General features: G+C 41.9%; 1 protein-coding gene across 3 annotated transcripts in view; it reads left to right on the forward strand.

Annotated features, from left to right (window-relative positions):
• acot7 (acyl-CoA thioesterase 7) overlaps positions 1-23386 on the forward strand; it is a 281598-nt gene that overhangs the window by 96100 nt on the left and 162112 nt on the right. For 2 of the 3 annotated variants that reach the window (XM_080214973.1, XM_080214972.1), the window contains 3 exons: positions 381-472; positions 11568-11682; positions 21541-21555. In XM_080214973.1, coding sequence (XP_080071099.1) covers positions 381-472; positions 11568-11682; positions 21541-21555 — 222 coding nt within the window. The remainder of the gene's footprint in view (positions 1-380; positions 473-11567; positions 11683-21540; positions 21556-23386) is intronic. The other variant, XM_080214974.1, reaches the window with a different exon arrangement.

Consider the following 23386-nt stretch of genomic DNA (forward strand, 5'->3'; position numbering starts at 1 on the left):
TGTTTGGGCATGGAGCTTTTTCGTGCTCAGAGTCTTGGGTGTTACCCAACCTTTGTTCTAGACTTCTGATTTCCCCTTTTTCAATCGCTCCATCATTGCCATCCTTCAGCTGTCCAGACAGTAAACTCTGGAATTCCCTTTCTTAAACCCCTCCGCTTGCTTCCTTTTAAGACATTCCTTAAAACCTACCTCTTTGTTTATTGACCAAGTTTTTGGTTATCTATCTTGATATCTCTTTGTATGGCTCAGTGTAAAGCACAACCTGATTGTGTTCCAACACAACGCCTTGGGACAATTTATTATGCTAAAGTTGCCATACAAATGAATGCTGTTGCTGTTTTAGATGATTTGAATTTTAAAAGAGATTTTTTTTGTCATAGGTGTTAAACGATTGACCAACAGGGCAACGCTGTGGTACGTGGCACTGTCGATGGAGAATGTAAATAAAGTGGTTGAAGTTCCTCATATACAGGTAACTAGTAATGTGCAACTATTATATACAGGTCACTATTGTGTACAGGTAACTAGTATTGTACATTTCGCTTGATTTTGTAAAAAGAACTTCTTAAAAAATGAGAGGAAGAAGGAAAAACACATGAGAGAAATCTGAATTACAATTGGAAAATAATGGAAATGCACAGCAAGTCAGGAGCATTTAAAATTAGTGGGCAGGATTTTTGCACGAAGTGGGACGGGGTGTGGGAGGAGGGGGGGCAGCGGTGGGGGAAGCTTGGTGTGTGTGTGTTTGAGTGAGTGCATGTGTGGCATGTGTTTCGGTCCATCGGTGCCAACTACAATAGGTCTTTCCGCCAGAGAAGAATGTATCGAGATGGTGAAGAGTGGTTGGTAAGCATTGAATGGGCTACACAAGCAAGTATCTATTTTTGGGATGTGGCCTTTATATTAAGATTAGGCAAATGATCACGTTACCCTTCCTGTTTTACGCAAAATCCACACACAACCACTGGCTGCACTGAACATTCATAAATGAAAATGGAATGGGTGAATAAAAGTAATCAAATATAAAAAGTCTAATGGTACGTGCTGCAGTGCCCATTTTCACAGCAGACATCTGCAAAGCTAGTGGATACCAGGGACTGTATTTTTATTAAATCAAAATTGGACATTGATCAGCCAGATGCAGCACAGCCAGAGAGAGAAGAATGATCCCTCTGCTCTTTTTCGATAATGTAGTTTAATTTCAATTGTGGAAGAAGCTGTCTTTTTTCCCCAGTGTGAGGCTTTTGCAGAGACACTTCAGTTATGAGACAAAACAACTGTTTTTCCCCGGTGTGAGAAGTGCAGATAACATAACTGTTGCTGTTCTCATTTTGGGGCTGGAACATATTGCGTTGCCATTATAATTGCATGTTGCATCTGTCATAGACCACAGCTCTCTTTATGGTGTTTCCCCATTGTAACTGGGAGAAAATGAATGGATCAATTTCCCAGAACTGTATTTAATAATCTAATGCCTCGTGTGGGTGAAAAGGAGATCAGGACACGGGGGTGGGTGGCAATACAAGTACATCTTCAAAGTATCTGGTGCAACTAGTTGGCACATGTTATAAGCTTAGTAATTGAATATAGACTTTCAATATGTAATCTTTGATAAATGTAAGCAGTTGAAAAGAGAGTTAGAATGATTAAACAATAGAATTCCATCAGTAAATCTAAGGAAGCACTGTTGATTTCCATTGAGGCCTTGAGTGCTGATTGCATTCGGAATTAAGGAGCAGTGGGAGCTGCCATTTCAGTGTTACAGCTCACTCAAAACTAATTTGCATTAGTCTGGGGAAATTAAAGGTTAGATTTGTTTTTTCACAACTCTACAGCAAAAGGAAGGATGATTCGGATTTTATACACCAACTTTCATGACCCCTGGGATGTCCCACAACTATTCACAGACAATGAAGTGCTTTTGAAATGTGATCACTGTTGTAACATTTGAGAGCCGGCAGCCAATTTGTGCACAGCAAGGTCCCACACACAGCAGTGTGATAATGACTGGATAACTTGCTTAAAATTATATTGGTTGAGAAGTAAATAGCTGACAGGGCGTGTGGCTTTTCTCTTTGTGTCATTCGTTTTCATTGGAAACGACTGTTAATTAGCTGTAAAATGCTTTTGAGATATCCCATGGTCATGAAACACTATATAAGTGCAAGTATTTCTTTTCTTAACTACAGACGACTTCCTCTACGTGTTAGAGGAAATCATCAGACAGCAGAAGTGTGATTACATCTACTGTTTTGTAAATTTAAGGGATAACTATCTGCATTAGGCACTGTTTAGACATGTCTTTCCTGTGAATTACGAGCTCATTGAATCATCGAGATTTATGACAAAGAAGGAGGTCCTTTGGCCCATTGTGCTAGTGCCAGCTGAGAAAGAGCTAGACCATCGAATCTCTGGGGATGGGTGAGGAGAAGAGACAATCTTGCTACATTGCTGTTGTATACTACCGACAGTATACACAACAGTGTAAAAGAGAAAGCACAGATGCTGAAAGTGTGAGATAAAAGGCTGTAAATGTTATAAATAAATAACATAGCGATTGGTATATCTTGGAAAATTAAAGGATTTAATTCAGGCAAACAGAATTCAAAGGGTGGTGAATCTCTGGAATTCTCTGCCTGTTGATGTGGTGGAGGCTACCTCGCTAAATATATTTAAGTCACGGGTAGATAGGTTTTTGGTAGGCAAGGGAATTAAGGGTTATGGGGAGAAAGCCGGAAAGTGGAACTGAGCCACTTCAGATCAGCCATGATCTTATTGAATGGCGGGGCAGGCTCGAAGGGCTAGATGGCCCACTCCTGCTCCTACTTCTTATGTTCTTATGTTTTGATTGGATTTGTGCCCTGGGCCTGGATTTTCTGACCCAGCCATGGCGAGGTCCCCATGGTGGGTGCGGTGAGCCATTCAAATAGCTCAAACTTGGAAGATCCTGCTGGCAGGAGAAGCCACAGAATCCAGCGATGGTCTGGATGTGCCACACTCCTTCATGGATACGTTTTAGCAAATCTTTTAGCATGATTTCTTTGTGTTTGAATGAAGGAACACATTTTAATTGAGATTATTTTGGAACGATTGGGTGGAATCTTACTGCCTTTGACTCTGGCACAAAAGTGGAAATATTTTGGGGTAATCAACCCAAGCCTCTGATTAGTGGGTCTTGCAGTTGCTCTTTACCAGGGCAAACCATTTAATAGCCCACCTTCAGATTGCCCAATCAGTTAGGGAAGGTGGGCAAGTTGATCTGGCCATTTTGTCAGAGGAAGAGTTTCTATTTTTTAAAATCTTTTCATGGAGTATGGGCATCACTGACAGGGCCAGTATTTGTTGCCCAACCCGAATTCCTCTTCAATGGAGTAGCTTGCTTGGCCTTTTCAGAAGGTAGTTAAGAGTCAACCCCATTGATGTGGGCTGGAGTCATGTGTAGACCAGACAGGGTATGGGTGGCAGATTTCCTTCCATAAAGGGTTTTTGTGACAATCAATGATGATTTAATGGTCTCCTTTACTGAGACTTATGTAATGTTTCAGATTTTATTAATTGGATTCAAATTTTACCAGTGTTAGAGTGGGGTCTGAATCTATCCCAGGATCTGCCTGGGCCTTGGCACAGCACCATGGCATTACCACCACACAATCTTTCGTGGTCAGAGTTTCATGGTCACCACTTACTGATCCTAATTTTAATTTCAAATTTTTGATTATTTGGATTTCAATTTCATCAGCTGCCATTGTGGAATTTTGTAATAAATCAGGAAACCAACTGGAAAAGAACATTATTTATGTACAGAAGATAAAACAAAGCCACAATGGTGTTGTACACTAGTCCCTGCCCGGGACTGCAGTTCTGCAGGCCCAATCCTGGGTCTGCTTGATAAAAGGCTTAGGTGACAAGTTCCAACCAGACAACCATTACCTCATTACCAGGGGAACATGTACTCTGTGAGCCACACAGGGAGATCAGTCAATGATTCCCCATTGTGGGGTTATCACAGTAGCCTGGGCTGTGGATTCTGAGTCCAAGGACATTACCAGCATGCTACCATCTCCCCATGAAGGGACCACAACATGTTTGGAAAAGTTGAGCAACATTTGGCTTTCCCCTGCACGCAAGTCGCTTCCTGTTGCCTGCAGGTGCATCTGAGGGACTGAAGGGAGGTAAATTCTCCCAAGCATGAGAGAAGAGGACAGCCCCTCAAACCAAGGCATGGGAAGAGAAGTGGCTGATTAAGTAATGAAGTGGATTGTCCCTCTAACCTGGCAGCCATACACCAAGATGATCCATGGTTTACTAAAGAAGTTGAATCGCTTGTGAAGAGGAAGAAGGAGACTTATGTCAAGATGAGATGTGAAAGTTCAGTTAGGGCGCTTGAGAGTTACAAGTTAGCCAGGAAGGACCTAACAAGAGAGCTAAGAAGAGCCAAGAGGGGACATGAGAAGTCTTTGGAGGTAGGATCAAGAAAAACGCTAAAGCTTTCTATAGGTATGTCAGGAATAAAAGAATGACTAGGGTAAGATTAGGGCCAGTCAAGGACAGTAGTGGGAAGTTGTGCGTGGAGTCCGAAGAGATAGGAGAGGTGCTAAGTGAACATTTTTCGTCAGTATTCACACAGGAAAAAGACAATGTTGTCGAGGAGAATGCTAAGATACAGGCTAGTAGACTAGATGGGATTGAGGCTCATAAGAAGGACGTGTTAGCAATTCTGGAAAGTATGAAAATAGATAAGTCCCCTGGGCCTGATGGGATTTATCCTAGAATTCTCTGGGAGGCTAGAGAGGAGATTGCAGAACCTTTGGCTTTGATCTTTAGGTCATCATTGTCTACAGGAATACTGCCAGAAGACTGGAGGATAGCAAATGTTGTCCCCTTGTTCAAGAAGGGGAGTAGAGACAACCCTGGTAATTATAGACCAGTGAGCCTTACTTCTGTTGAGGGCAGAGTTTTGGAAAGGATTATAGGAGATAGGATTTATAATCATCTAGAAAGGAATAAACTGATTGGGGATAGTCAGCATGGTTTTTGTGAAGGGTAAGTCGTGCCTCACAAACCTTATTGAGTTCTTTGAGAAGGTGACCAAAGAGATGGATGAGCGTAAAGCAGTTGATGTGGTGTGTATATGGATTTCAGTAAAGCATTTGACAAGGTTCCCCATGATAAGCTATTGTAGAAGATACGGAGGCATGGGATTGAGGGTGATTTAGTGGTTTGGATCAGGAATTAGCTAGCTGTAAGAAGACTGAGGGTGGCGGTTGATGGAAAATGTTCATTCTGGAGTTCAGTTACTAGTGATGTAATGCAAGAATCTGTTTTGGGGCCACTGTTATTTGTCATTTTTATAAATGACCTAGATGAGGGCGAAGAAGGAGGGTTAGTAAATTTGCGGATGACACTAAAGTCAGTGGAGTTGTGGACAGTGCAGAAGGATGTTGTAGGTTACAGAAGGACATAGATAAGCTGCAGAGCTGGGCTGACAGGTGGCAACTGGAATTTAATGTGGAAAAGCGTGAAGTGATTCACTTTGGAAGGAGTAACAGGAATACAGAGTATTGGGCTAATGGTAAGATACTTGGTAGTGTAGATGAGCAGAGAGATCTCGGTGTCCATGTGCATAGATCCCTGAAAGTTGGCACCCAGGTTGATAGGGTTGTTAAGAAGGCGTATGGTGTGTTAGCTTTTATTGGTAGAGAGATCCAGTTTCGGAGCCATGAGGTCATGCTGCAGCTGTACAAAACTCTGGTACGGCCGTGCTTGGAATATTGCATACTGTTCTGGTCGCCGCATTATAGGAAGGATGTGGAAACATTAGAAAAGGTGCAGAGGAGATTTATCAGGATGTTGCCTGGTATGGTGGGAACGTCTTATGAGGAAAGGCTGGGACTTGAGGCTGTTTTTGTTAGAGAGAAGAAAGTTAAGAGGTGACTTAATAGAGGCATATAAGATAATCAGAGGATTAGATATTGGACAGTGAGAGCCTTTTTCCTCAGATGGAGATGGCTAGCAGGAGGGGACATAGCTTTAAATTGAGGGGTAATAGATATAGAACAGATGTCAGAGGTAGATTCTTTACTGAGAGAGTAGTAAGGGTGTGAAATGCCCTGCCTGCAACAGTAGTGGACTTGCCAACGTTAAGGGCATTTAAATGGTTGCTGGATAAACATATGGATGATATTGGAATAGTGTAGGTTGGATAGGCTTTAGATTGGTTTCACAGGTCGGTGCAACATTGAGGGCTGAAGGGCTTGTGCTGCGCTGTAATGTTCTATGTTCTAGGATCTCAAGAGGATATGGCAGATTTATGGCGTACACATTGAAGTGCCAAACCTCACATTCTGACCTGCCCAGCAATCTCCTATACAGCATGTCTCAGGCTGATGCACTTTGCAGTGCCGCACATCCATCTCATGTGCCTGTGTGAGGGGCTAACAATCAAACTTGCCTGCATCTTATTGCCCTCTCACACCCATACCTCACAGTCATTCTGCACAAATTATGTCTTACACACAAGCTATTACCAGCCATTGCACCTCTCAGCTTTCTGTTTGTTCAGAAGAGAACGCATAAGCTGGCAAGAGGTGGAGGGGGGAGAGGGGAGCTAGACCCTCTACTGACAGACAACATGTTAGCCATTGATGGTGCATTCTCACTGGGAAGGAGACCTTGTTTTATAATGGTGTAGTTGTCAGCAGCGACTCTGAGCTTCTTGAGACAAAGACATTGCTGAAAGGGAGCTGATCCTGTTCTTGTAGATAATGAGCCATAACCTCTGTGGAGTGGCAGTCACAGTCGGACTGCCATTCTGGTCCTGTTTACTCACAGTAAAGCGCAGCTGCACCTTTCTCTCTCGACCTTGCAACTGGAGCTGGATGGAAATAGTGCCGTGCACTGGGTTGCTGAGGCCCTGGCTTGAGTACAGGAAAGTCTAGAGAAAGAAAGACATGCTCTCTTATTACAGCATTAATTGCAGTTATTACAGCTCCTTTCTATTGATGCTGTCTCCACCTCCCGCTGCCTTGGCAAAGCAGCTAGCATAATCAAGGACCCCACGCACCCTGGACATTCTCTCTTCCATCAGGAAAAAGATACAAAAGTCTGAAGTCACGTACCAACTGACTCAAGAACAGTTTCTTACCTGCTGCCATCAGACTTTTGAATGAACCTATCTTGCATTAAGTTGATCTTTCTCTGTGCCCTAGCAGTGACTGTAACACAGCATTCTGCACTCCCTCGTTCCTTCTCTACGAACAGTATGCTTTATATAGCGCCTACTTTTCACTGTTTGCTGATGCATGTGACAATGATAAATCAAATCAAATCACTAGGTAGGTTTGAAGGTCTGGCCACTTTGACAAGCCAGGCATGTTGGGGGCATGGGATGGAAGGTGGAAATGCTGAATGGGTCAGGTGGGGGGGGGAGACCATGTGGTCAATGTGGCAGGGTCGGGTGGTCAGTGAGGAAGTGGTTGATTGGTCCGTGGGAGGGGGGATGATAGAGGCAGGGTGATGATCAGGGATGTGGTTTGTGATGGTGGCTGGAAGAATGGGGTGTAACTTGGGAGTTAGGAGGGCAAACAGGGGGCGGGGTAGCTGGATTTTGGGAAGGATAATCAAACGGGATGGGGATGTTGCCGCAGTGGGGTGTGGGGATAAGGTGATTCCAAGTACAATTACCCAGGAGTTAGAAGTGTTTTTAATTCTTCTAATTTTTTTGACACAACTAGTTTGCTAAGACAGTCGAAACCATCTAAAGATGAGATCTAAATCAGAGCATCCAGTGCTTAATAACTGACAAATGGAAATTTAAAAATTGTTGTGCAATCCTTATGTGGTTCCCTCAACACACCTTTGGCGTAACCCCCCAAGGTACAACATCCCAGGAAATGGAAGTTATGGACCAATGTTTTGGTTGGGGGTGGAGGAGGAGGTCTTGCCTCCACTTGAATCTTGTGGCCATATATTCTGCCTTGTGAAGGGATATTTGGCTGAAGGGAAGGCAGCTCTACTTCTGTTGTTGGTAGTGAGTCTCCTGCCCTAGACCCTGAGCAGTGACCTGAAGGCTGCAGCAGCAAAATGCGTCCAAAGACGGGTGAAGGACTAGACAGGTGACATTTCTTCACAGTAGTTGGTAATGACCTGTCAAGCAGTGATAGCACCGGCCTCTCACCTGGCCATGGCTGGAGCTTTTTAGTGTGCCCAATCAGAACTTTCACATCTTGTCAGTTTCACTGGGGATATTCTTCCCTCTGTGCACTTGGCTTCTCCAACCTGCTGGTTTGGAGATAGCATCGGACTCCAGCTCTGTTAGGAAAGAGACAATCTACGTTAATTTCCGCCTGTGTAATTCAGTTGGCATTCTACTTCAGCTGGAGTCTGTCCACTTCACTCCCAGCATAACTCAGGAAAGCTGGAAGAAGGTGGGATCACTGGAATACCAATCCAGCTTAATTTTCTATAATTTTCCCAGTCACACTGCCTCCACTCCCGAACGTGCCTCCATTGAACTGGGAAAATTCCATCCATTCAGTTTGATGATATTAAAAAAAGACCTGGTGCTCCTAAGTACAGTTAACATATTTAATAACAATTCATTAACAATTACCATCATACTCATACTACTTAAAGATTGAAAAACATGAGGAAATTGTCATAGAAAATAGACAGCTAAAAGAATTACAAAATAAGCCCAGGAAATACTCAGTGTAACTGTAATTTCTACTTCAAAGCAACACTTCAAAAATATCAAATATTTTGGTTTAAAAACCTATGGCTTTATATCATCAGTATGAGTCTGCACTTCCCTTCATTGAACTTCTGGCCTCCCATTAGCTGTACCATGTTTCCATTACTTCTCACAACCAGATTGTTTCCCACGACCTTGTGTCTAGAGGAAGCTTGCATTTTACTTTGGGAGTATTTCTGTGAGATACAGATTAAAGGACATGGTGTACCCAGATCTCAGTCCCTTGCTCTTCTATTACCAAAAGGAAGAATATATAGTTTGACTGCATTCTGTGGTTGAGATATGTACTGGTGTTGAGCAACCTGACCTTTGGTCATCTCAGAGCTACCGAAGACCACTGAAAAACAGCCTACAACATTTGTCATCTTCTATTTTCATAGGATAAGGAAGGCTAATGCTTCTGGTCTCACATAAATTCTTGGTCCCTTGCTGTGCCTCCTCTTGACTTCCCCAATCAGTTAATTTCCCATTGGCTGCACCATAGCACTGACGTGGCCAGTCTAGCTTACTGGATCGAAGTACATGGTTAGCAGTGCTGCCTCACAGTGCTAGGGATCCGGGTTCAATTCTGACCTTGGGGTGGACTGCATGGAGTTTGCACGTTCTCCCAATGTCTATATAGGTTTCCTCCGTGTGTTCCGATTTCCTCCCACAGTCCGAAGACACATAGGCTAGGTTGATTGGCCATGCTAAATTGCCTCTTAATATCCAAAGATGTGTAGGTTGGAGGGGATTAGTGGGGTAAATAAATGGAGTTAAAGGGATTGGGCCTGGGTAAGATGCTCTGTCAGAGAGTCGGTGCAGATTTTTTGTGCGGAATGGCATCCTTCTGCACTGTAGGATTTGATGAGTGATGGAACCCCACTCTCAAAGTGCCTTAGGTCACATGGCAGGAGCAGTAGGAAGTGGATGGGTGGCCTCCTATACTGTGTCCAAATTAAAATTCATCCTGTAATTTTTCTTGGAAAGTTACAGGCTTATAAACATGTCAATAAATTATCAATGAAATTTTTAAATTTGTTGAGTGCACCTTATGGCCATCAACGTGGAGGATGTAATGAACTAGAAGTATTTGTATTTTATTTTTGCCTCATTACTGAAATGTTTCAAGGCATTTCTCAGAATGGACTATTTTGGAACACAGATTTTTCCAGATCCTGGCAATGCATGCTTTTCCATCTCCGATAGAATTAAGTTCCCTTTGTCCTGTCCTCACAGTGTTGGAAAACAGTTTTTTAACATTGACGCACCTCGTTGGTTGTCAGACTTTCACTTGCCTCCTTCAGATGGCACCATCTGAATGTAAAACTGTCACTATTTCGTCTGATTTAGGTCTGAAGTCAGATTTGCTGATGAAGAATCACCAACCTGAAATGTAGATGTTTTTCTCCCTACAGATGCTGCCTGATCTCTTGAGTGTTTCATCATTTTCCGTCTTTATTCCAGATTTCCAGCAGTCTTTTGCTTTTGCTTTGGGCTTGAAATCTGCTATGGACATGAGGAAAATGCACACACCTTTCCGTCAGTGACTTTGCTGCACCTTACATCTGCAATCTGCTCCATTCCAGCCTGTGTTCTTCAGTCCTCTGATCTGGGTCACTGTGCATCCCATCCCCCTTCAGTATTGTGTTCGAGACATTCATTACTTAGGTCTGCTGTTTGAAATATTTTTCCTGAACCCCCACTCTTGTTATTTCTCTCCGCAACTTTAAATGCCGACTCACAGCCAGTCCCTTTTTAATTCTTGTACTAGTTGCTATCTGTTTCACTGCTGTGCAGTCCCCTGCAATGTTCTTTCAAGTCAAAGATACTCAATAATTGCAAGCCACTGTTGTTTGATGTTGCTGTTGATTTTGGAAGTTGACCTTTGAGAAATTGTTGAGAAGCAATTAAAGGTTTTTTGATTTGATTTATTATTGTCACATGTATTAGTACACAGTGAAAAGTATTGTTTCTTGCATGCTGTCTAGACAAAGCATACCATTCACAGAGAAGGAAAGGAGAGAGTGCAGCATATAGTGCTACAGTCATAGCTAGGGTGTAGAGAAAGATCAACTTAATGCAAGGTAAGTCTATTCAAAAATCTGACAGCAGCAGGGAAGAAGCTGTTCTTGAGTCAGTTGGTACGTGATCTCAGAGTTTTGTATCTTTTTCCCGATGGAAGAAGGTGGAAAAAGAAATGTCTGGGGTGCGTGGGGTCCTTAATTCTGTGGGCTGTTTTGCCGAGGCAGCGGGAAATGCAGACAGTCAATGGATGAGAGGCTGGTTTGCGTGATGGATTAGACTGCATTCATGACCTTTTGTAGTTCCTTGCAGTCTTGGGCAGAGCAGGAGCAATACCAAGCTGTGATACAACCAGAAAGAATGCTTTCTATGGTGCATCTGTAAAAGTTGGTAAGAGTCATAGCTGACGTGCCAAATTTCCTTAGTCTTCTGAGAAAATAGAGGCGTGTGTGGCTTTTCTTAACTATTGTGTCGGCATGGGGGGACCAGGACAGGTTGATGGTGATCTGGACACCTAAAAACTTGAAGCTCTCGACCCTTTCTCCTTTATCCCCATTGATGTAAACAGGGACGTGTTTTCCTTTACACTTCCTGAAGTCGATAACAATTTCCTTTGTTTTGTTGACATTGAGGGAGAGATTAATGTTGCTGCACCAATTCACCAGATTCTCTATCTCATTCCTGTACCCTATCATCATTGTTTGAGATCCGAAATCGAACCGAATTTGAGTAGAACGATCAGAAATGCTGCATGTAAAAGTCGCATAATGAACATGGAGTTTTCTGCTTTTCTTTCTGTATCCTTTAAAAGTATGGAAGCCCAGAAGATCAAGAGGAAGGTAGAAAGAGGTACGAAGCTCAGAAGCTGGACCGAATAGAGACCAAACAAAGGAGCGAAGATATCATCTTGCCTGCCATCAATGTGGGTAAGTTGCACATTTCCATTTTTGTTGATCTAAGGGAAAGCTGTGAGGCAATCATTTCTGTCAGAATCACCCTACCAGTCCTCCCATTAACCCTACCATATTTCCATTACTTCTCGCAGCTTTTAGCTTGTTACGATGCTCGTGTAAGTCATTTAGGATACAGTAGCAGTTGGAATTAAGCATTTTGAATTTTAAATCTTAATTCCATATTAACTATCCTGAAGCAAAGTTCAGATGAAACTGAATAAAACATGAGGTGGAATTTCAGGGCTGCATTGTGGCAGGGACGGGACTGTGAAATGCAGCAAGCCATTCAAAGCTCCATTATAATACTTTTTCCATTGGACAGAGTGACATAATTGACTTTAATTGGACCGTAAAATTCCACATATGGAAACACAGCATCAGCTAACTATAGTTCTGACATGATAATATTCAGCCATTTAGAGCAGGGAACACTTAGCTCCTCATTCCACTTACTCAGCGCTAACATCACCTGAATCAGATAAAAATTCAGATTAAAAGGAAAAAGTTGAAAATCTGAAGATATGATTGTCGAACGGATGTTCAGCTGCTCACTTTACAATTCAATGAAATGTAGAGCTTTTGGTATGCCTGCAAATCCGCTGCAAGTGAAAACACATGATAAGAAAGCTGTCACTTTTCAAACACCACGACTCAGATTTGTGTGTGAGCTCGGGGAAAACACAACCTGCACACTTTTGCGCCTTCCAAAAATGCACACACAACCCATGTGTGACTTTGCCTCGAAATGTTGTCTTTTCATACAGAGGTGGGGTTTGTAGCTCATTTTTCAAGCTGCAATGGGGTGCATGAGATGTGTGAATATGGGGGTGGGAAGACACAACTCTGTTCTCAAAAACAGCAGCCCGGCTCCTAACATCATTTATAGGCTCCCAAAATCTCACTTCACAGCACCACACTCACCCCCTGCCACTCGATGGTCCCTCTTATCCTTGTCATTCCATGCCACCCCAGATGCTCATGTCACCTCTATACCCCACATGTAACCTCCGTAGTCACTCAGCGATGTACCGTTCTCTGGAGTCATGCAATTGCTCCTTTAGCACCCACGCAGACCCCTTGCCATGCCATATCCCCTCAGGTTGCCCATGTAACCTCCATACCCCACTTGTATCCTCTACAGACACCCAACTATGTACAGTCCTCTGGAGTCGTGCAATATAAATGGGAATATTTTAAAATCATTGGAAAAAAATTAAATCTCTAACAATCTCATAATACCCTCAATTCAAACACACTATCATTGTTATTGGATAATAAACTAATCCAGTGCAAAGATTGCTTTATACTTTAAGTGCCTTTTAGGTTTGTGAACAAAAAAGAAATTGCATCAAAGGCGTGTTCTGTTTTTGCAGTCTCTTAATTCCAGTCCTGCTTGGATCAATAGGCAACCTGCTGAGCTGAACCCACCATCAGCTTTGAAAACCCAGCCAAGCATCATAATGGCTACACAACAAACTTCCAGCTACATTTCCTGAAACTGACAGAACAAATGGCCCCCCATTTCTTTTTCAAATCAACCTGACTGTAAGTCAATGGAGGGGAGCAGGAGCAAAGATTCTGAACTTCCAAAAGTAGGTTTTGCTAAAGCAGCCAGAGCTGTGATTTATTTTAAATCACAGCACACAGCATGACAGCAGAAGCTGTCAGAATTTTTTTTTACATTTTTGAATGCATTATGTCACTCTGTCCAATGGAAGAAGTATTATAATCCATGTCAAAACTTACAGAGTGGTAGTTAATGTAATGGCTAACTTATCATTGCAGGACAGAGATCAATGATGAATCACTCCATTAAAAAGCAGCAATGCAGTTTCTAATAATGACATTTGAGGGTGTTAAAACATTTTACACTTCACTTTCAGAATGCTCCCCACCCCTCAACAGGCTGTCTCTCGTGGCCACAAACTTTCCAAGAAGGTGTGTGTGTGTGTGTGTGTGTGTGTGTGTGTGTGTGTGTTTAGGGCTTATAAAACCCACACTGCCACTTGAAAATACTTTCCAGGAGAAAATGCAAATTTCCTGTGATCCTCACAATAGGATACCGGCCTCAGAAGAGATGTACGTGTGTATTTTGTACCCAAGACCTTCCTGACCATACAAAAATGATAGGGGACCGGGAAGACAAAGTCTAATATTTTGCGATCCAATTTGTAGCTCCTCTGGGAGATGAAAATCTAGTTCCAGATGTGTGAGTTATGAGATAGATCAACATGAATAAAACTATTTTATCGCGGCACCAACTTTAAAGTTATTCTTTTATGAAGCAATAATTTTTTTTTTAAATGCATTCATCAAAAGTGCTGTTTTACTATATTGGCCTACTGGTATTACAAGGGTTCCGTGTGTGTGTACAGGTATCAAGGATGGGCCTTCCGATGTAATTTCTTTTGTCAACTCCAACACCTAAACCCAGTTGCCATTTGTTGGTTTGCTTCTTGATAAAGGACCATACCCCATGGTGGCACAGTGGATGGCACTGCTACCGCACAGCACCAGGGACCCAGGTTCGATTTCCAGTTGGGATTAGTCTGAGCATTCTCCGCATAACTGTGTGGGTTTCCTCCGGGTGCTCTGGTTTCCTCCCACAGTCCAAAAGACGTGCTGGTTAGGTGCATTGGCTGTGCTAAATTCTCCCTCAGCATACCTGAACAGGTGCTGGAGTGTGGCAGTTAGGGGGTTTTCACAGTAACTGCATTGCAGTGTTAATATAAGCCTCTTTGTGACACTAGTAAACTTTTAAAAAAAAAGGTGCTTTACACAGCCAGGAGCTTAAAAATGTGAAATTCAAGTTAAATAAATGACCTTCAAATGCTCCTGAGAGCTGTGAAACATAAAATAAGACCAACAGTTAAATGCCTGACTCCTTTTGCTGGAGCACAGACGTCAGCATTTCATTTGCTCCTCCAAGATGGTTCAATAGTTTTATTGAAATGATTCTGCTGTGGAATCTTCCATTTAGAGAATGACATAGCTGAGGTATGGCCTGACATTGAGCTAGTTACACAACCTTCACAATACTGAGTCCCTCTGAACTAATGCTCTCCCATAAAAATAAAACAACTTGCACCTGTAGTGAAAAACAGAGCGAAAATAACTAAGTAGAATGAACTCTGAAGACAGCCAATTAAAAACATAATTACAAGGAATTTTAGCAAGTTGATTACAAGGCTAATCTGTGGGTTTTGTTTAAAGCTTGTAAGTCTATTTTGGGTGGACACGTGGAGCGAGCTTTTGCCAAATAAACGGTTTTGTGCAATGCAATGTGTATGTCGGGGAACAGTTTGGTTATTATTGAGTTACATAATGAAATGCAAAATTACATGATAACTACTTACACAGTAGTTGCTTTGGTGGATTTTAATGTTCCATTGGGTTCACAGGGGTAGATATTCCCAATTTTCTCCTGGTGACATGGATGTCTTCGCTTTCCACCAGGAATTAATGGGTAGTGATCAAGAACAAGAACCTTTGCCGTTTTTTCTTCCCTCCATTCGTGAATTTCAGGGATGTACATTTTAAATTATTCTGCTGGTTTTACCTTGAGTCTCAGATGTAGGAACAGGAGAAGGCCACTTAACCCCTTAAGCATGTGCTGCCAATCAATTAACTCATGGTTAATCTGAGTCTTAACTCCATCTCTGTTCCATAACCTTTGATACCTTCCTAACAAAAATCAATTAATCTCAGTTTTTATATTTTCAGTTGTACTAACCCCAGCAGCTTTTCAGCAGATAGCTTTCAAGATTTCCCCTATCCTTTGTGCTTTCTGCAATTGTCCCTGAATGACCTCGCTCCAATTTGAAGGTTTATTTTGGGCTCTCCTTCTAGGGGAAATAGTTTCTTTGTTTGGGGCTCTCCCTCCAGGGGAAATAGTTTCTCTCTATCTATGCTATCAATTCATTTAATCACCTTAAACGCCTCAGTTAGATCACTCCTTAATCCTCTTATTTATCCCTATGAGATTTCTCAGCAGTTTGTTGCCATCTTTCTCAGTTAATTCTGCTTTTGGTTCCACTGCTATCGACAGGCTGCCCTGCGTTGCCAAAGTAATGCTTCTTCAGCCCTCTTTTGGTGAAGCAAATTTTCTATGGCAAATGTCAGGCCCCAAATAAAAGAATATTGGGGATTTAAAAATTTGGTCCCAGATTTGTTAAAAATTTGGTCCTTGGCATGGTAAATTTAGCGCTCATTCCTACTGTTATGTGAATGTGCTGGTGGGTTGCTTTCTTGAACGTGTTGAATTCTTGCCATGGTGATATCCCTTTTTCTAAGCTCTAAGTTGTGGCCCTTTGAATTTGCCACTGAAACTTAGTTGAAAGTGGTGAGGGATGTTACATCTTTCATCAGTGATGAATGTAATACTTTCACTAAGTGTGTCACCAGATGGTCCAGGCAAAATCAATGCCTGTTGTTTGATTCCAGTTGTTCTTTTTTTCTCTGCTTGTTTTCCAGTTAGTGACAGCAACCTTAATCACGGTTCTCCTACTGCTATTAATTGGTTGCACTGGTGGTACCCACCTCTCTGGTGTCTTGCAGTTTCATTTCTCCTGATTCCATTGTTCAATCATAGGCTTCACCACAGCAGCACTCAGGTTACCATGCTGGAAGGGTTGCATTTTCATCCACTGCTGTTGGATGCATTGTCAGCCTAAAGCTGGCAGGCAATACTCCAAAAGCTTGTGCTACCAAATAAACCTTTTGGACTTTAACCTGTGCAGTGAGACTTCTTACAGTGCTTACCCAGTCCAACGCCGACAGCTCCACATCAGAGGCCAGTTTCTGAGAACATACTATCTTCACTTATTCTGTGCAGATTGTATCTGTGGTACGTCATCATAGGGAAGTCAATGTGATCTTTTCTGTGCTGAGTATATCATGGCCAACAATTATGGGCTGTTATGGACATTTGAGTGTTCAGGAATATTCAGAGCTATTCAGATACTAAGTGCAGTGCCACAAATTATGAGGCTGTTGTTTCTCACTCTGAAAAATAAATGGCTAGGATTTACTTGTGATTGCCTGTCATTTGCAGGTAAAATGGAATTCATCTCTGCAAGTTAGCTGGAATGTGATCTTGTTACATAAACAGCTTGAAATTTCCATATGTAATCTTGTTTTACAAACATTTAATATGTTCACATCAAATTCCACTGTCCATGATTTCAGCAAAGGCACTGCTCATTTATTATAAATATATTAATGCCTCCAACAAAATAGGAAGTGATAGGGTTTGTTAACGCAATAAAATCACACCATACAACTTCCAGGCTATATTGGTTGTAACTCTAGGCACCTCATTACATTCCTGAATAAAACATAAAAAGTGCTAAAGCTCCTTAATGTTGAGAGACCAGGTGTATGCAGATGTGGAGTAATTGGAATGTAATAGGGAAGAAGATGGCTTACCAAGTGGATTCTACACGTGCGATCTGTGTGATTGAAGAAGCTATCAGTGGTTTATTTATGAGGATATGGTACGGATTTATGGAGAATGATTGAACTGAGAAATTGTATATCGAAGAGGTAAACTGGCAACTTTTAAGATGTGGCTTTTCCTGGGTTTTATGAGTAACTTAGGGACATATACAGCTGTCGCATATTGATCCTTCATTGAGTAAAACAAAAACCCACCGCTTCACAGGGCCAGTAACATAGAACATAGAACACTGCAGCACAAACAGGCCCTTCGGCCCACAAGTTGCGCCGATCACATCTATACCTACCAAGCCATAGAACTATCTGTAACTCCCAATGCCATTAGATCCCATATACTCATCCAGAAGTCTTTTAAACGACCCCAGCGAGTTTGCCTCTACCACCAATTGAACCTGGGTTCAATTACGGCCTCAGGTAACTGTCTGTGTGCGGTCTGCATGTTCTCCCCTTGTCAGTGTGGGTTTCCTTCATGTGCTCCAGTTTCTTCCCACCCTCCAGAGATGTGCGGGTTAAGTTGATCGGCCATGCTCAGTTGCCCCTTAGCATCAGGGAGATTGGCAGGGTAAATATGTGGGATTACGGGGATAGGGCGTGGGTGGGATTGTTGTCGGTGCAGACTTGATGGGCTGAATAGCCCTTTTCTACTCTGGAAGGTTCCGTGATTTTAAGTCCGTAAATGTATAAAAGGAGAGAATGTTCTCACAGGTCACTGATCTCCACTTAAGCATTGCTGTCCTAGCACCAGTGCAATGCCAAAAAGAATATTGACAATGCATGTAAACAATACTGCACATCCAGTCTCATTAAAGGTTCAAGTATTAGGGCAGATAGGTGCTTGATGGCCGGCACAGACAGGATGGGCTGAAGAGCCTCTTTCTATGCCATAAAACTATTGCTGGAATTTTACTGCTTCGCCCATCTGAGGCTCATCAGATCCTGCCCCAGGCCACTGGAGGATGCCATTCTGCAAGCCGGGAAAATTCCGGCCTGTAACTCTAAAATGCGTACAACATTTCCTTGCATTTATTGTCATAGATTTGCTTGTACTTCTCTTAGCTTGTGTCACTATCACTTGTTAATGACACTTACTAATGCTACTTTCAACTAAGACTGCTGCGTAGCAAATTAAATTATTTTCCTTGTAGATTTTTACATTTATAAGGGATATTTATGACATTCTAATGTTTGTACATTCTCATTTAAAATATACTGACTATTGTTTAATTATTCACACCATAATATTCATCTTTTGTTTAAAGCCTGCCTACAACTTTGAGTCATATTAATTAGATGGAAAGGGAAGACACAAGGCCTGCATTTTTACCATGAGAGCCTCTCTGCCGTGCTGAAAATGGCAGATGAGCTTGAAAATTGCAAGCCCAATTCCTGAATTTCCCATTTCGTAGGAGTGAGAATGGGGGTAATTCATGCTTCGTGTATGCATGGTTCAAGAAGGCAGCTGGCATTATAAATCAGCAGCTGCCTCTATCCCAAGCACATTGGCAGCCCAGGAGTGAAGCCCAAACTGTGCAGAATAGACCTGGTAAGAGCAGGTCTCAACTTTATGCATTTCTTTGGATAGCCAGGATTTCCCTTTGGAGAGATGAGGTACCCCTTTGGATGTGGTCCTGGGATATCTTTGACGGAAGTCAGATGCCCTTTTCGGAGGCAAGGTGTCCTTTGGAATTTGTAAAAGTAGGCCTAAATGTGCGTGAAAAGTATATAAATTCATTAGATGTCAAGCTTATTGGAACTAGGTACAATTGCATCAAAAAGGGAGATTATAGGGCCAAGTTATTTTGTGATTGTGGAAGGTTTACCATGGTTATGCTGGCCATGATTTTTTGTCAGGTGTGGAGCAGCCATGTCAAAATAACCATCAAATCAGCAATCGATGGCAATTGTAAACAGGTCCTGTCACAGGGAGCTGTCAAGTTATCAGGGCATTTAAAAGTTTTGACCTTTAGTTTTTTTGAAAAATATGCCTGAATCATTACTTGCTATTTCACTTTGTCTCTTGACATAAATCTGAGGGCTTCCATTCCTGAATTACTGTTGCATAACTGATTTCACAACCACCAATTTATCATAAAAGGACACATGCCATTTCACTGTTTGGTTGATAGCTACAAATGATTATAGACAATTTCAAATGGGACCATGAATTCCAATGCTTGTTGTTATAAGGGATTGTGTACTTGAATTAAATGTTTGTTTTTTTAATTCAAGGCTTTACGTAGTTGGAATGTAAATTTAATAAGTGGATTTTTGTAAATAGACATTTCAAACTCATTTTATGGACATCATTTTATCTCATCTTTGGATGAGGCCTGTCCATTGCAGATACTAGGTGAATTTGGTTGATTGATGTAAGGGCAAAGACTGCGTTTGGTGGGATATAGGTTGGAATGAGTTGGCATAGGGCTAAAAAGGGCTGTGGGGGTGGGAAGCTGGGGGTGGTGGATACAGGGACATAGGTCAGCGTGTGGGTATAAGGGACCATGGAGATTTGGTGCAGGGACATAGGTTGGCATGGAGAGTTAGAGGGATTATGGTGTGGGTACAGAGCATGAGATATGTGTCAGGCATGAAGGGTGAAAAGCTTCGCACTGGCATTGTACTCACTGCTTCTGGAGTCACCTGCCCCAACTTCTAACATCGCGTGCATCCCAGTCACCACCACCCTGGACTGCATCTGGACGACCGCATTTAAAAGTTAGTTTGCGGAGTCTGGAATTCTCCTGACTCTTCGTTCTTGACAAAAAAAACAAAGAACGGTACAGCACAGGAACAGGCCCTTCGGCCTTCCAACCCTGCGCCGATCATGCTAACCTATCTAGACCAACTGCTTATACCCCTTTATTCCCCATTTGTTCATATGTCTATCAAGATAAGTCTTAAATGTGGCTATGTAACTGCCTCAACCACCTCACTTGGCAATGAGTTCAAGGCCCCCACCACTCTGTATAAAAACAACTCCCCCCGCATATCTCTACTGAACCTTTCCCTTCTTGTCTTGAGCTTGTGCCTCTTGTAATTGTTATTTCTGCCTTAGGGGAGAAAAGCTTCCAACTATTCACCCTATCTATTCCTCTCATAATTTTAAAGACTTCTATCAGGTTGCCTCTCAGCGTCTGTCTTTCCAGGGTGAACAATCCCAGTTCGTTCAATCTCTCCTCATAGCTAATACCCTCCATACCAGGCAACATCCTGGTAAACCTTTTCTGCACTCTCTTCGAAGCCTCCATGTCCTTCTGGTAGTGTGGTGACCAGAATTGGACACTGTATTCCAAATGTGGCCGAACCAACATTTTACACGACTAACATAATTTGCCAACTTTTATACTCGATGCCCCGTCCGATGAAGGCAAGCATGCCATATGTTTTCTTCACCACCTTTTCCACCTTGACTTGCAGACAAAACTCCAGACCGTAGGTAGAATTGCGTCAAAGAGGAGGCTTATAGGGCCATTTTTTTTAATTTTGTGGAAGACTTGCCATGCATGTGCTGTCTATGATTTTAGGTGCAGCTGGCCAGAAAGGCTCATTGGGAGCAATGAAAACTTGGAAAATTAGCCCTTGTGAGTAGAAACGAGGACAAATGAAAATCAGAGATCTAGGAAACAGTGAAAATCTACAAGACTTTCCTCCCACCTCCCAATTCTATTTCTCCCTCTCCTGGAGAAAAAAAGGACAGTTGAATTTATATAACACCTCATCATGCGTCTTAGAAATGCTATGGTATCAATAATGTGAAATATTTCAATGGCCGAATTGCTGTTATTTATGTAGGGAACTGACACCCGAGTAACAGAGCTGGTTGATAGGACGAAAGACAGGGAGATTTGGACTGAAGAAATAGCCAGAAAATTAATGGATACATCAAGGCGATGTCTAGCTCCTTTCAAGAAGGGAAATGAGATGTTAAGTTTTATGGATGTAGGATGGGTAAATGTGAGTAGAACTGTAAATGTCAGTGTGAACTGTATGGGCCAAATAACCTGCTTTGTGTTGTAATTTCTATATATTTTTGTTATCAGTATTTTAGCAAAAGCATTAACCCATGGTTAAATTAGCATAAGAATGCCATATGAGTGTGTTAAACATTCATTCATCATTACTGGTATTTTCTAACCTCTTTTTTCTTTATATCTGGAGTCTACTGGGATACAATGGGACACAGAAACTGCACAGAATTTCTTGCCACAGTTTGCAGATTACTTGAATTAGATCAAAATAGAATGAATGTTTAATTCATTGAAGTGAAGTGTGTTTAATTTCTAACCAGTCAAGATAGTACCACATTTAGCATTCATTTCCCTTGAACTATATTAACCTTAGTTGCTTTTTCCTTTTTATTACTTTCCCTGGCAGACAGACAACGTAAAGGTAAGCTCTGCTTCATTCTCCTGTTACCAGTCCTTTGAACCTTCCTTGTATAAATAATCTACAATTTACATCACCAGGTTAAAATCCTGAAGGCAAAGGTGTAGGTGACTACTACAGCATATTCTTTCTGAGAGGTACTAATAAAAGTACCTGCTATTTTTCTCCAATAAACTAAGAAGGACCATAAAAATACCTGCTATTTTTCTCCAATAAACTAAGAAGGACTTCAGAACGAAATTTGATGTTTGTTGTTTTGCAAAACCTGACGTTAATGAAGGAAACATACCGTTTTTGTTATCCCAGAAGGTATAGCATTAATGGAAGCCACCAAAGTATGGGACATGAGTCTTGAGTTTCTTCAATTGGCTGATGTCAGGTACTTCAGTGAATGGAGAGATTTTACTGCCCTGTAGTGCAGGGGCAATTCTTCTTGAGAAAACTAGATGAAGGGCCAAGACTATTCAAAGGATACCACTATAATTGAAAGAATTAAGATGAAGAAGTGGTGATTAGTCAATGTCAACCTTGTGTTGCTCTTCTGTACTCTTCGTAGCCAGTTCGGAATGCAAAGGCCAGAATCTGCAGCGTGGTCATCCATTCACCCTCTTGCCAATGGTGGCTGCATAGTCTCAGAGAACAAGAGTGTAGGAGAATTAATACTTGAAAGGGAAAGCATTGGAATATTGCAACTTCATAAAGTGTTAGCATATTTTAAATGGAAATAATAACTGGTGGTTGGTCACAAGGCCAGTGTGATGCTTCGGCACACTAATGGTTTTCTCCATGGAGCTGTAAGGCTTGAATCCATTGAATTGCTAGATTTGAGCAGGTCATTGGGAGGGGACTATAAGCCTCCAAATTTTGTGCAAGGTGTGATGGTGCATATTTGCAATTCGCAAATGAACATTGTGGATACAAAACTCTTTTACAACATGCCTTGTGTCCAAACACTTTTTTGCTCAGTTTACACAGTTGGAAAACAGATAGTTTTGTTTCATTTACTCATAAATGGCAGAACTTTCTCAAAGTATAAGAGATCCTGTGCTATATAACTGACAAGCATTTGTTGTATTAAAATGTTATTCTTACAAGGTATTCTTATTAGGAAGCTCATTATCTGTGTCAGCTATCCTAATGGCCTCTGAGCATGCTTAATTTTCTTTCTTTTTGGCCTCAACTGCAGTCACAGTAAAGTTTCCTGACCCACCTTTATTTTGACAAAGTCATACCTCAAATGATGGAAAGTGCCTGACTCATTTTTCACATGGAGGTTCCAAATTGCAGAACACAAGGCTGGAACTCTGATTATTCAGCCTACAAAGCTGCGGTCCCTGTTGCTTATTTCCCACTTGTATGATTGCTGTCTTAAACGCTACTCGTTCTTGTTTTGAATTTGTAGACCGGGTGGTCTAGAAAGGACTACATCTCATTGGTCGTTTTCAGACCTAAATATACCAATTGGAGTGTTGCAGTTTTCAATTTTCCAGGCCCCCACACACACATGTAGTTGTTTGTTTATTTATATTTGACCCACAGAACTCTGAGAGCAGACATGAGTGACCCATGTAGCCAGTAAGTTTGCCTATCCTTTTTATAGTCTCTAGCAACAAATATAATAGAATAAAATGAAAGATTTGCCTCAGATTCTAGTGAGGATGACCAAAGTCTGAAGGAGTCAGACAATAAATATTATTCTGAGTGGACCCAATAGTCTGCTCTTCATATGAAAATCTTCTGAGATAACATTGTAACCATTGGGACCTTGATCGCTTATTTGTGGGTGACCTCAGTGTGGCGGGGGGAGGGGGGGGGGTGGTGGTGGTGGTGGTTG

This window comes from Carcharhinus amblyrhynchos, chromosome 30 (genome assembly GCF_965287045.1).
Source record: "Carcharhinus amblyrhynchos chromosome 30, sCarAmb.v2.hapA, whole genome shotgun sequence".
NCBI lineage: Eukaryota > Metazoa > Chordata > Chondrichthyes > Carcharhiniformes > Carcharhinidae > Carcharhinus > Carcharhinus amblyrhynchos.